This window comes from Apus apus, chromosome 9 (genome assembly GCF_020740795.1).
Source record: "Apus apus isolate bApuApu2 chromosome 9, bApuApu2.pri.cur, whole genome shotgun sequence".
Taxonomy (NCBI): Eukaryota; Metazoa; Chordata; class Aves; order Apodiformes; family Apodidae; genus Apus; species Apus apus.
Window position 1 is genome coordinate 1,689,285 of NC_067290.1, and position 14,156 is coordinate 1,703,440.

The 14,156-nt window shown below is 48.3% G+C and overlaps 1 protein-coding gene across 1 annotated transcript in view; it reads left to right on the top strand.

Moving 5' to 3' along the window:
• The first annotated feature begins 237 nt into the window (after positions 1-237).
• Positions 238-14,156, top strand: part of LOC127388211 (IQ motif and SEC7 domain-containing protein 3-like) — a 165,449-nt gene continuing 151,530 nt past the window's right edge. Inside the window, exons 1-2 of the mRNA XM_051627480.1 lie at positions 238-274; positions 950-1,290. Coding sequence (XP_051483440.1) covers positions 242-274; positions 950-1,290 — 374 coding nt within the window. The 5' untranslated portion in view covers positions 238-241. The remainder of the gene's footprint in view (positions 275-949; positions 1,291-14,156) is intronic.

A 14,156-nucleotide genomic window follows, 5' to 3' on the forward strand; every position in this document is an offset into this window, starting at 1 on the left:
CCCGCGTTCCCAGGGACGATACAGGAGCCAAACCTCAGCAACTTTTCCCGGCTCGATGCAGCCTTAACGGGAAGCAGCGTTTCGCCAAGGGAGGTTGGAAATGTCAGGGCTGCTGCCGGGCAAGGCGGGGAGGTCTGTGCTGGCCCCGCGAGCCTGACGCGGGGCAGACGGCTTGGGGACCCCGCACCTCCGAGGGAGCCGGCACCCCGCTGCCCTTCAGCGAGAAAGAACCGCTCCCCAGATGTGCCAGGGAAACGCTCTGCTCCCCTCCCAGGTCTGGCGGAGCGCTGCCCGCATGGCTGCCCTACCCGCACCGCCGGGCAGCCGCTCCCCGGGGCTCTCCCCGCACCTCCCCCGGGGGCTCTCCCCGCACCTCCCCCGGGGGCTCTCCCCGCACCTCCCCCGGGGGCTCTCCCCGCACCTCCCCCGGGGGCTCTCCCCGCACCGAGGGGACGGGCCGGGGGAGCCCCCCGCGCCCGCGGAAGGGCGGCCGGGGACCGCCGAGCCCCTCCACCGCCAGCCCCCGCAGGAGGGAGGCAGCCCCCGCCGCTGAAAGCGCATCCCCGGCAGCGGCAGCAGCCCGGGGCGGGCAGCGGGAGCAGGCAGGGCCGCGGGTGGGACCCCCACGCCCGCCTGCCCGGCCAGGGGCGAGCCCGGCGGCGGCTCCGGCGGGGCGGGACGGCGGGACCGTGCGGGACCGTGCGCCAGCGCGGAGCGGCCCCGGGCGGCTCCGGCTGTGTCCGGGGGGTGGGCACCCACCGTCCCCTCCAGCCCTGCCCTCCTCGCTCGGCAGCCAGAAGCCGAGCGGCAGCAATGGCGGCCCGGAGTAGGGGCGGCTGCGCGCAGCTCCTGCGCTGGCCTGGGCAGCCGCTGCTCTAGGAGGGGAAGAGCGGAGCTGGCAGGGGGGCTGGTTTCCGGCGGGTTATTTATTTCTTCCCTCTCGCTTAAGTTCCCAGCGGAGCGGGCTGGCCGGCACCTGCGCCCCCCACCTGCCTCCCGGAGGGCGAAAGGTGTTGGGGAGGCCATGGAGAGCCCCGCGGAGAACCCCAACAAAGCGGCGGAGTACCTGAAGGAGCTGAACAAGATTATTGAGACGCAGCAGGAGCTGCTGGAGAAGCAGAAGCGGAGGATAGACGAGCTAGAGCAGCAAGTGGCTAAGTTGTACCACGAAAATGCCTGCCTGCAGGACGAGCATCACCGGCACCTGGCCGCATGCAGGCTCCAGCAGAGCGTCCCCCCCGCCTACCCGGGGGTGCTGAGCGCCATCCAGGAAAACGCCAAGCACGAAAAGTAAGCGCTGCCCGGGTTCGTGCTGCCCGTTTTCGAGGAGGGTGTTTCTGTGGCGGGGCTTGCCTTCTCTTTCCTCTCCTGCCCTAGGTTTCCTACAGCCGCCCCGCGCTGGGAAGACGCGGAACTCCGGGCAGCCGGTGCCCGGGAGCTGGCTCTGCTCGGTGGGCAGCGCGCCGCGAAGGCGGGGACCCTGGCTGAGCAGCGCCGAGGGGGTGGTCTTAGGCTTTACGCCCCTAACCTGCCTGGGCGCTGGTGCCTCCTCCGGTTCTCCAGCCGGGATCCCGCGGAGAGCGGGTCCTGGGGAGTCCGGGCAGCGGCTGGGGGCTCCCCTGGGCAGGCTCCTCCGCCCTCCCCCTGTGCCGATGGCTTTTTCTGCGGCCCCCCCCTGCGCTCGGGGGATGCCCCGGGCCCGCCGCCCTCCCCGCAGAGCAGCAATAACGGGGTGCTGGGAGGAGCGGGACCAGCTCTGCCCTCCTCCCCGCCTTGGGTACCCGGGAAGCCGCTGGCCCCTCGGGGGGCGGTGGGGTGAGGTCCCCGCGGGGCGGTGGGTGCCCCTCGTGCCCGGGGACCCGCCGCGTTTCGGGGCCCCCGCAGCTCCCGCCGCTGTCGGGAGTGACCCGAGGAGGGGTCAGTAAACATTGGCCGCTGGCCACGGCGCGGGCTGGCCCGTGCCAGGCTGAGCTCGCCCATTTCGGACACGCGTTCGCTCCCAGCCTTTGCATCTATTTCCAGCCTCCGTAAATTCATCGTGGCCGTCTTTGCGGCGTAGGGAAAGCTGCTTCATTGCGCGCGATCCTTCAGCAGGAATTCAAGAACAGCAGTGGCTGGAGTCGTGGCGGGTACCCGACGTGTTTCTACTTAGGGAAAAGTATTTCAGACCTAGTTTTACTTGAGGGGCGTGGGAAAAGCATGCATCATATTAAGAGCCCGCTGTGTTGCTGTAATACAACGCTGTGTTGTTTGTGATCCGCTGCACTCAAGTCCCTGTTATTTGGGAATCGGTACCCAGCTGCCGGGGCGGGTTTCCTCTGCCGTCGAGCAGAGCCCGGCTCCGGGACCGCCCGCCCCGCCGGGCTGGGCCTCCCGGGCGTCCCTGCCCCGTCCCCGGGGAAGGCATCTCCGCTTTAGGGTCCTCCGGTTCCCGCCACCGCGGGAGTTACGGGGCGCTGCCCGTGTCCCGCCGCAGGGTTGGGCTCCCTGCCTGCTCCCTGCCTGCTCCCTGCCGGCTCCGCTGGTCGCTTGCGGTCTTCACCCCGTCTTCCTTCTTACAGCCCTCACTGAAGCAGGGGCGATGGCTGCGGGGAGGGCTGGCCCCGGAGGAGCTGCCTGGGATCCCTGGGTGGCTGCCTGTGTGCCCTCAGCAGGATGGGAAGGGTGGGAGAGGGTAGGAAGTGCTGCTGCTTTAGGGAGTCCTAGAATTGTGGTTCTCTGGAACAGTGTTCTCTTGTGGAGGTTGAAGGAGACCTGGCGGGGATAGTTGGTCACTCAGTGTCTCCATTGCCTGTTGCTGTTCCCAAACGCCTTGCACCTCTCTGGTGTAGCAGAGTGGAAAGGGAAGCAACTCTTCCTCCCCAGCTCCCTTCTTTCTTCACAGTGGGTTGTTTTTTGGTTGTTGGTTTTTTGGGTTTTTTTGATGATGATGCTCGGGTGTTGATTTTAAGGCTTTTTTCTAAACAGAGATGCCTCTATGAAAACTAAGCAAATAGCTCCTTAAACAGCCCAGAGAGCATACACTGTCATTTAGCAATAAACACAATGTGGATAAAAGAGGTATTTCCAGAAGGTGTGGAATATTTACACAAATCCTACCCTGTGCATCTATGTCCAGTACCTGAGGATTTTTTTGTGGCTGTGCTTCTAGTACAAGATGTCAACTCAGCTATCTTGTCCCATTTGTCTCTTGTAAACGACATTACTAAAAATTGTACAAATGGCTTGCCTTGTTTGATAATATTTCTCTTCTCCAGCCCAAGACTCATTTGCAGAGCCCTCTTTGGGCAGGCAGCTCTGGGGACTTGGAGGCTTTTAAGTCTCTTAAGTGGATTTGATGCTGGAATCAGAATTAATCTGGGATATTTATGGCAGAGTTGTATTGCTGTGAGGCATAGCCTGCAGGGCTTAGTGGGGAAGCAGGGAGACAACCCTCTTTGGGGGTCTGGTTCTGGGCTGGGTGCTTTGCTGCAGGTCTGTGGGGGAGGCAGATTTTCAGGGACACCTTCATCTGAGGAATACTGTTCCCCAAACCATGCTGTGTATGTCTGTCACCCCCCCCCTCTCTTTGAAGGAAGCAAGCCTGTTCCCTTCTCCATGAGACCCTGGTGGGTGGATCTCACCCATGGGCTCCTGGGCTGCCTGGGGTGGGGGCTGTGGCAGTAGCTGCCCAGGCTCTGGCTGCCTGAGGGCAGGGACAAGCCAGCCACAGGATCTGCTTTTCTCTGCATACAAAATATGGAGGAATTCTCCACCTTGGAAAATAGAAAACAACCTTGTTTTAAAGTCTTCTTCCAGTCCTGAAGATATCTTGGCTTTCTGCAGACCTAGCCTGCAGGTTCTGGGTGTCTGTGCCTTCCCATTCAGAAGCTCAATCTTGGCTTCCCCAGAACTACGTGTCCTGAGCACCCTGAGTGTTTGGCTGGGAAATAAGGATCCCTTGGTTGCTGAAGTTTGGTGCCAGGTGTCAGTGATGCTTGCTCATGGATCTCAGGTGCTAGGAGAGAGGCAGCCTGTGAGTTGGCATGTCCAGGTTGTCCCCTCCTGTCTTCCCCCTCCCAGAGGCAGCAGAACTGCTTTGTGCCCAAATACCAGCCCTGATCACTGCTCTGCCTTACCCTGCAGTACAAAGTTAACATGACTGGAATCCTTTTTAAAGGAAACCAGGCATCTCTTCATCAAATGCTTAAAGTTACCAGCACTTTTAGGAAGTCCTCTATAGTGCTTGAATAGTTGTGTCTAAATTGCTTGGACTCCTGTCCCCACAGGGGCTCAGCCTGAGTGGACATGGATCACTGACACTGATGTTAAGACAGCTGTTTCATATTACCAGATGGTGGTTAAATTGTGTGATACAAAAGGAAGCATGGAAATGTTATACAAGATAATATGCTTATGATTAGTTCTTATGTTAATTAAAGATTAAAAAAAACCCCAAACCCCAAACAAAAATTCACAAGTCTTTAAACTTTTCAGTTCTTACAATGTGTGAATACACAGCTGAAGGCTGCTTAAATACCTTGGAAAAGCTGGCATGTTTGTTGAAATTCTTTAACTTGATCTGCTGTGCAGTGAGGAACTGTTAATGAGCCCTGTAACAGACTTCTGAAAGGAAAAAGCCACCAGTCCAGTAAAGTCAAAATAACTTGGTTTGTGTCCTTCCAAAAAAGGACCAGAGCAGAAAGGAAGTTTTATTCGTGTTGGTTGCTGCCTGAGGGAGGGAAGAGCAGAGGGATGGATTAGCAGGTGCAGATGTGCTCCTTATCTTGTAAGGAGAATACACCAAAAAAGGTTTGGGTGCTGTTTCACTTAATGTTGTAGTAATTGCTGAGTGCAAATCAGCCTTAAAATCCCCAAGTGGAATAATTAGTTGATTACAAGGCTTTGTTAGATGTAATGAATCGGAGTGTTAAAGATAACAATAGGTATTTAACTCATTAAGTTGTATAAGACTAATTTTCAGTTGATCCATTTCATTTAATGTTTGAGAAAACAGCAAGAACTTTTAAAACTCAGCTCCTTGGTGTAAGGCAGGCACATCCACTTTGGTAATGCACATTTTAGTGTAAATACATTAAAACAAACATACTGGATCTTCTCAAATCTATACAAGTACAGTTTTTCCAGCTCTGAAAATTCAACACTGGCAGGTTACCAGCTTAGGGAGTGATATTTGTACTTAACCTAATCAAATTAAAAACTGTGCTGCTTTTCCACTGAGAAAGTGCCTGGTAAGAGTTTGAGTAGGAGGTAGAGAATGCTTGTCTGCAAAGACAGAGCAATCTTAGAGGGCTCTCATTTGCTACTCAGTCTAAACTCTGCACCTGGCCAGACTGATTTGTTTTTAAATTAATCTAGGACTGGCTTTGTTCTCCAGGGAAAAACAGAGCTTTAAGAAATCCTGGCTGTGTTTAGAAGAGACTCTTAGTCTCAGCTGAGGTGTACTGAGTGCCATCCAGTAAGTGGAAGTTGTTGCTCTGCTGATAGTCACATGTGAAAGCTGCTTTGTGGCCTACATAAAATGAGCTTGTGGCTTTGCATGTCACTGTTGGCACTGAATGCTCCTCTTGCACAGTCTCAGCAGGAAGCCAAAGATTGCATTAGTGTAGAGACCAGCCTGGCTGTTGTGGTTTTTTTTTCCCCCTCCAGTGATGTCCTTTACTGAGACAGACTGTTCATCTGACATAAATAATATTTCATTGCTTGTGCTGCACTTGAACAGCAGCTTATTTTTGTTTGCTTTGGTGCAGCAGAGGTATTCAGCATCTGTTAAAAGTACTCTCATGTTTGGGTGAGATTTTTCTTTCTCTGCCTTCTTGTCAGCAAGGATGTAGATGAAGTGCTTTTGTTAGGTCCTTTCTACATGATCTGTGTAGGAAAGTGGGATTTGTGAGGGACAGTCTTGCTGGAAGAAGTCTGCAGTAGAAGTGCAGTTATTACTAAAAGATGCACCTCTGCCTAGTGAGCTTATTTTGCTTATAAAGAACATCTTGACATGGCAAGCACAGTTTATGTGCAAAATGAGCACTGTCATATTCTGTCAGTCCTATAGCAGATGGGGATGGTGTGATTCTGAGGCTGGGCACGATGTAAACTGGCATCTTCAAGTAACTTAAACCAATTCTGCTCATTTTATTTTCAAAACGCAACTGGAACAGTATGACTGCTGAGCTATGAGAGTAAGGATTTGACCCTGAAGGAATTGCTTTTGAAGCACTGATTTCAGCATCATTAGTGTGATTTGTACATCAGCAGATGAGTGAGCATCTCTTGGAAGAGGCATTTGTTGCTCTGGCAGACTGTAGGAAATCAATAGTGGGAAGATGTGTAATAAGACATGAACTTGCTAACTGAACTCAACTAAATAACTTTGGCTCTCTGTTGAAATATTGGCAAATTCTTGTACTTAACATCTGCTAAATGGTAACATGTTAAGACAAATTAATTAAAAAATTGATTTGTACTGTATAACTAACAAAACAAGTATTTTAAAAGAGGGCTGCAAAAAACCACAGCGATGACAAAATAATATGCTGGTATCAAGAAAGGTCCTGGAAATCAGAGAAGGGAGAATAAATATGGTCCATGAAGATAACAGCAAAAATACATTCTGTTTTGGGAGAGGAGAACAAATGCTACAGAAAGCAACCCATCCTATGACATGATGAGTTTAAAGATGGTTTCAGACTTGGAATGAAGTAAAGCTGTCTGATTTAAAGCAGAGCAGACCTGAAGAGTTGTAAGTACTGGGTGGATCTGGAATCCTACTCCAGTGAAGCCTTTTATTCTGCTGACACAGAACACAAATTTTGAGCTTCCTAACTTTGGAGTTCTGTGTTCTGAACTTTAAGAACAAAGTACATTTTCAGCCTAGCTAGTGCTTTGATGTTACTCCTTATGAATTCATCGTCAAGGAAATTGAAATGCCCTTCCAACGATCTTCTTGTGGAAAATATTTGTCAGAGTTCATGGATCTGAGGTCCTGAGTGAGCAGATGAGAGCTGCTGTAATTACTGTGAGTCAAGTGTCTGTCTGAAGATCCCCCTTCCCTCTCCTCCAAAAACCTTCCTCCCAGACAAGCCTGTATCTGCTGCTCTATATGCACGATGTGCGTGGAGTTCCCCACCAGCACGTTGCTCGCTCCTCATTTCTCATGTCAGGCATGTCATGGAAGACCCAAGTCTCGCTCTGCTGATTATTACCAGCAAACACAGCTGTGAGTTCAGCGTGGTGGCCTGGGTGAAGAGGAGGTGCTCAAACTCAAGCAACTGTGTCCTTCTCCTGAGCAGTCAGTGAGTTTGGAGCAGTGTGCTGTTGTCGTAAGAAGGCAAGGGCTCTTGGGTGACAACTAAAAATTAGTGTAGTCACCAATGTAGTTATTCCTACTTGTCAACAAAGTACATTTTAACATTTAAAAATTATGTTAGAGAGATGGCACTGAACACAACTACATATAAGCATGGGGTCAGAGGGAGCAGGAACAGACCTCTTCCCAAATGTTCCCAGCACAGTGCTTTTGAGGAGCTTAGCTTCCTTTTGAGTGAGGGATGCCAAACTTTCTCCTTATCTGCTTAAAGTAGCAAACTTTTGGGAGAATATGAAGTATAGACATACAAATTTTGAATATGATTTGCAGTCTTGTTGGCCTGCCTCTTTGCATACGAAGACAACTCTTCATCAGTCCTTAGGGAAGGTGTTTTCTGACAAAAAATGAGTTGCAGCTTTTTTGAAAACCTGAAGCAAAATGCATCATGTTCAAAGAAATATCTGTAGGAAGAGCTTATTCAATGGCAGATCACAGAAGCCATGAGGAAAAAAGAACAAGGTATTTCAAGATGTTTTTTTACAGCATACAGATAGGGGGAGTAAATTATTAAAATTAAAATAGTAAATTATTAAATGCTTCCTGTGAGTGGCATCTCAAAAAGCTTGATTTTATTTTTTTTATACCCAGTAAAACCTTTATTCGCGTGCTGGTCAGTGATGATGAAGTGGAACTGCTGTGCTGGATCCAGGGTGGCAGCCCATGGCCTTTGGATGCAGAGTTTCCTTGCGGAGTGGCTGCAGGAGCACATGGTTCCTCTAGGACTGTCTGAGGGGTATGGGGCTGGTTGGGAACAGCCACAGTTGCTTCCTCTGCACTTTCAGTTTTGATCCTGTTTAATTTTGTGGACTTGTGTGTGCTACAGCTGTGCAGACCTGTCAAGCATCTCAATACACTGAATTTCCCTTGATTTTATGTCTTATTTTGAATTACAATCCCTGACATGGGAAAAGTTGCCTATAAGGTAGGCAACCAGATGAGTTAAGTGCTTGTTATTTAGAGCCTTGTTCTGTCTGAGGGCTCCTGCCTTCTGCATGCAGGTGGCAAGGAGGTCATCTCGTGCTGCTCGCCGAGGGGGTGTGTGGGAAGCTTCTTAACTAAGTGGATTTTGCAGGCCAGAAGTGCTTCCTAATATGTAGCCCACACTTGTGGTGTTCTAACTTGCTCTTATCGTTCCTACTCGTTCCCCCTCTATTATGTTAATGCCACCTTTCTGTGTTTTGCAGCCTGCGGGCTCTTCTTGCCAGCACTCCCAGCTTTCATCTCTACCTCGGTGGGCCTGTGAAGGAGGTTGTCATCATCTCATTCTGCCCCTATCCTTGCCTAGTTGTACTAGTTTTCTCAGCAGAATTGTTGAAATAGAAATCTGGACAATCCGAGCAGGCTGCTGACAGCAGGGCAGTGTGATCGGAAGGGACAGTAGATGCTTGGATGTTCTGCTGGATTTTAGGCTTTTGGGGGCTGTCTCTGATGAGGACTGCTTTTTCTTTCCACCCTCTTTGCTAGGGGCTCCTCTGCAGATTCTTTGCAGAATTTCTTTGCAATACTAGAATTCTCAGCTGCTGGAGCTTGCTGTGGTAGGGTGGAAGAAATGCTGGTTGGTGCTAGATACAAATCTGAATGAAGATTAGTTACCTTTTTACAGTGGGGTTGCAATTAAGGACACAAGCAGGACCAAAAAACTTTTGTCCCATCTCATGACCTGCTGTTTGCCTGTGGCAAAACTAACCACTGGTAATGGTTGCTCTTTTACAGATGGGCAAATGTTGAAGTTAACTGTCATCTCTTAATGGTTGCTCAGAGATTTGGGTGAAAAATGTGGGCATTGAATATCACACTTTTTGAAATCCTAGCTTTCTTCGTGGGTAGGTACCTACTTGTTGGGTTTCAATGATGTTGTTTGTAGAGTTAGGATAGGGAAAAACTAATACGGTTGCTGTGAACTGGCCAAAATATGTCCTGTAAAACAGGACAGGTTTGTGAGAAATGTGTCACGCCAGTGAGCAGCCCCACACGGATCCTGCAGCCAAGCAGTTCATTGACACTCTTGCCAGAACGGGTGACCTAAACAAGGAGGCACACCCAGAGTCAGGTGAATAAGGGTTTCTATTCCCTATTCCCAAAGCTCCCTCCCCTGTTTCCCCCCTGGCTGGGCACTCCAGGGTTTCCAGCCTCTCTGACGTTTCCTGCCCGTTCACACATTCCATTCTAGCAGGTACTTTTTACCTTTTAAGGTAACATTTTGACCTTTCTTGCCCCCTTGGCTGCCTTCCCAATTAACACCATCTATACCCACTGGTGCCATCCTGCCCCGAGGAGCAAGATAGAAGTGGCTTTGTTGGGTCTGATCTTGGCCATAAATCCTGCTCCATGTTCAGATCCCCCAGGTGGAGCCCAATTCAGTCCCTCAGTTTCTTGGGCCATAAACCACTCTTGGTGTCCTTGGAATGTGCAGACATCTCACTTATCTCAAGCAAACTATATATTCCTAACACTAGAGTATATATGTGTGTGTATATATATATATATATGAACCAAACCCGACACTGTGTTTCTAACACTAGAATGCAAAATCAACACTACATTTCATTTCTAACAGGTTTCACAAGAAAATCTGAAAGCCTGAGTCTTAGTTCTTCAGACAGCTCGGTATAGAAAGGTACTGATCCCAAACTCCATCCTTCTGGATGAGCCCCGTCTCAGGGACGTTTGCCCCCTCTGCCGGCTCCTTCTCAAACTGCTGACCGGTTTCCTGCGGCTCTGTATTTCTATATATCCCTACCTATAGAATTAGCTTTTGAACGGCAGCCTCTCTACTGCTTTTGCATCGTTTCCAAGCGTTAGAAGGACAGCTAAGAATGTGGCTGAAGATTTCTCGTGAGTTGAGTATTTTTTTATTCTAGTGTCTTGAAGTGCTGAGGTAAACTTTATCCTTTCAAACAGTACAATTAAAAATGGACTTGGAAAATGAACCACTCTGCTGTAGGGCATCTGTGTAGGCTGAGTGAGTCTAACTGCTGTGGTAGGTGAGAAAAATACTGCTATGGAGTAGCTCTCTGCAGCAGCTGATTGAAACATAATATACTTTATTTGCATGTTAATAAGATTTCTAGTCAGGCTTCCCTGACAAACATGAGTAGAGACAAAGATACACATATAGTACATCTTCTACTGCAGCACAGTAATTCAGATTTACTAAGTATAAGCAGCACTTTATCCTGAATAATTGAACAAATAAAGCAGAGGAAGGAAGGTGGGGAAACAGTCCTGTCCTTTATCAAAAGTTAAGATGCAGCTGGGAGCTGATGTTTGTCAGGGCTCCTCCATCTTTGCTGCATTTCTACTAGCTGAAACAACTGCAGCAGATGTGAACCACTCACAGTTAGGAGCTTTTTGATTACTCTTTTTGGGCATTGGAGCTATACAGTGAACAGACTGAGGTTTTGTTAACAAGCCAGGCTTGCCTAACGGTGAGCACTTTGCCCAGACTGTGGGCCCTGGTTGTGCTCATCTCTGCAAACTGATTTCTGCTGCAAGTCTGTTTTAATTGACAAATTGCACAGTCAAATGATACTTGATAATCATGCTAGAAGGGACAGGCTCTGAGTTGTGCAGGGTCTTGGCCTGGAAGACCTAGGAAGAACTTCAGGCTAATAAAGCTCCTCCCCTTCTCTCCAGAATGTGAACCCCTGTCTTGTGGGTATAGTTTTACAAGTATGTTTTCAAGGAAGAGAAGAACGTGACCATTTAATGTGGGTTTTTTTGTTTTTCTTAGCCCCTTCCACTGGAACAACAGCTTTCTCTACTGTGAAGATGGCTTATTAATTTGCAACTTAGTTTCTACAACTGTGCCTCTTTTTGCATTCTTTTTATTGAGTATATCTAGAATTTAGGTGTAAACGTGAGTAGCATAAGGTCCATGTGTGTTGAAATGACTGTTGGTCAAGGTGAGATAATGACCCACTTCTTGAACTTTGTACTACTGTGCATTTGCACTAGCACTTAAAACAATCCTTTCAGGATAATATCTGGAGTTTCTAAAATATAGTTTGATCTAGGCAGCCTCTGTTTGAAACGTGCTGTACTATTTTTGCTTCTTGGATGGAGTTGTGTAGCATTTCTAACAGTCATCAACAGGTTCTCCCAAAGTAATGTTGCTACAGTAAACAAATCCCTACCAAATTTCCAGGCTGCTGTTGTTGAACCAGTGGGCACCAAGCTGTGCAGTTGAAGAAATCTGAATTACTGGTGGACTGAGTTGTTTTAATATCCTTTCTGTTTATTGAGAATGGTTCTAAACCTACTGTTTGTGTCCCCCTCCTTCAATGTCTGTTACCTCTAGTTTTCAAGCAGTTGGAGTTTTGTGAAATAGATCTGTCATTTTGCTGGTTCATTTTTCTCTGCTGCCTTATGACCAAGTTCCAAGTCCTGGGAGGGCTTTGGTTTTCTCCTGTATTTTTCCTTTGGGGAGTACTGAACAGATGGATCTGAGCAGTGAGGGAGTTCTGCAATGGGGCTCTTAAGGGAGGCCCTGTCAAAAGGGGAGCCCAAGGGGCACCATCTGAAGGGCTCTGTGTTCACCTAGGTGTGTTACAGAGTGCCATGGGAGGGTCCAGGCTGTGTAAAAGCTCTTTCATGGGGTTAATTACACCTGACAATTAGTTTGGCCATCGCTCGATTAGTTAAAAGCTGAATTTGGGAACTGAACAGTGTCTGCTGCCTTTGTCTGATCCACTGGTGCCCTGAGGAGCCCCAAGTGCTGCCTTTCCTCAAAGGCTTGTCTGGCTCTTGTGTGCTCTCTAAAAGTTGGGAAAGCAGGAGGAGGAATCCAGCTTGGGTCTCCTGTGTAGTACAGAAGATTTTTTTTAGTCCTTAGGATTATTAGTTCAGTCAATTAACTGTTGAAATAGTCTTGAAAACTGCCAGCCAGCAAATTTCATCAGCCTTCAGTGAGTACTGTAAGGATTCCTGTGTAACAACACTGAGTTGTTTTGGAACTTGGCTTCTGCTACAGTGAAAATAGTCTTCAGGTCAGAGTTAGGCCAAGATGATTATTTGTCATGCCTAGGAAGCACTGTTGTGACCAAGGAAGGATCTCTTTGAAGTTCTGACTGCATTTAAATGTGGAGAGGAGGACTGATTATTAAGAAGTGACAAGACAAGGCACATTGGAGTGGTAACTTCTTTATGAAGGAGTGAAGGGAGAGTATCAGCCTGAATGCCTGCAATTCTTCTGTCCCAATGGTCTCCATCAGTCTCGGGGAGAAGCTGATGGGGAATCCTTGTCCTCTGCCAGGTGTGACCTGCTGCTTAGAAGCAACACTGAGGTGTGACAGTTCTTAGCATGGAGTGCAGTCCTGGATCAATAGACCTCTACCTCTAGTTGGGGCTGGTTGCAGATCAGCCGTGGGATACTTTAAAAAGATGAGGTGAACATGACATCTGTTCACTTGACTAGTCTAAATCACTCGTATTTCAGATATTCACTGCAGCAACACTTTGTTTTTCATTGCCTTTCCACAGATGTAATGGTTTCCTGCTCATGCTTGGGCAATATAAAATCTTCTGTTTGATTGTCTTCTGAGTTGTATTAATGATCCTGGCAATATAGCAAATGTCAAGGATGTGTAGGATATTCTAAACAAATTATTGTCTTCCAGTGTAGGTTCAGCCATGTCACATTCTGCAGTTTTGATCTCTTGGTATGGATTTTCTGAATTTAGAAACTTACACTTGATAAGGCTGAAGAATTTTTGACAAACGGAAGCAAGTAAAATCACTTCTGGTGTATTGTAATTTTGTAGCAGTACTCTTTCCACACAGACTCTTGAACCTTAAGGGCTTCTAGGAATGTCCTGCACTCAAGCCTATTGTAGAGGTGACTTATGTCTGTCTGTGATCACACTCTTTGGTACAGTGTTAGCAGCTAAACTGTGTAAGTCCTGCTTGTGCTGTCTGCCAATACCTGGAAGTAAAAGGTCTGAGTCTTTGGTGCTTGTGACTGTCTCAGGTTGTGTCCAGTTGCCATGCATGGTGTGTCCAGAGAAGGCTGCAAACAGGCTTGAATCTCCTGCCCTGCAGTGCAGCTGGGATGTAGTAATTGTGCTAAATTCAGGGGGGGACTTCTTAGCAATTCTGCTCACAATGGCTGCAGTGGAGGGATTGCAGAGAGCTGAGCTATCATTCTTCTTCAGTCTTGCTGCTTACCTTGCTACATTCACTTCCTTTCACCAATGATTTCCAAGTAGAAACTGGTTCAGATGACATTTGGCTTGATAGCATTTTGTTCCCCTAACAGTTTCCTTAGCAAGGCAGATGTGTGTTCCTCCAGAAATGAAATTCAAACATTGTTATTCAAATCCAAAACGCCTTGATACATTGTCACTTCAGATTTTTGGCCCGTCAGGATGCACTGGCACTAAGGACCCCAAGGTGCACGTGGGGTGTGTGCTGTATGTATGCACTGCATGTTAGACTGGGTTTCTTTATCTTTCCTATCTATTCTATCTGCCTTTAGGTGATACAGTGGTGTCCTTTGCTCATGAGTAGGTGGGACTATTTATGTTCAAGGTTCTCATGGTGACAGAAAAGCAAGAATTCACTGTGGTAGGAATATCCCTTTGAGTTTTAACTTGCTACTAGGACTTACAATTAAGGGTTCCTTCCTGTGGTGAATAGGTGTATTTTGACTTTTTTTCTTGTATTCCATCTGTATATACAGACCCATGGCAGAAGTGTTTGATTAATCCTGTTTTCAAGTTGGAGAAAGTGTGTATGCTTCAAAGAACATTTGTTTTCTTCCTACACAAGCCTTCTGCTTGACATGGTGGAT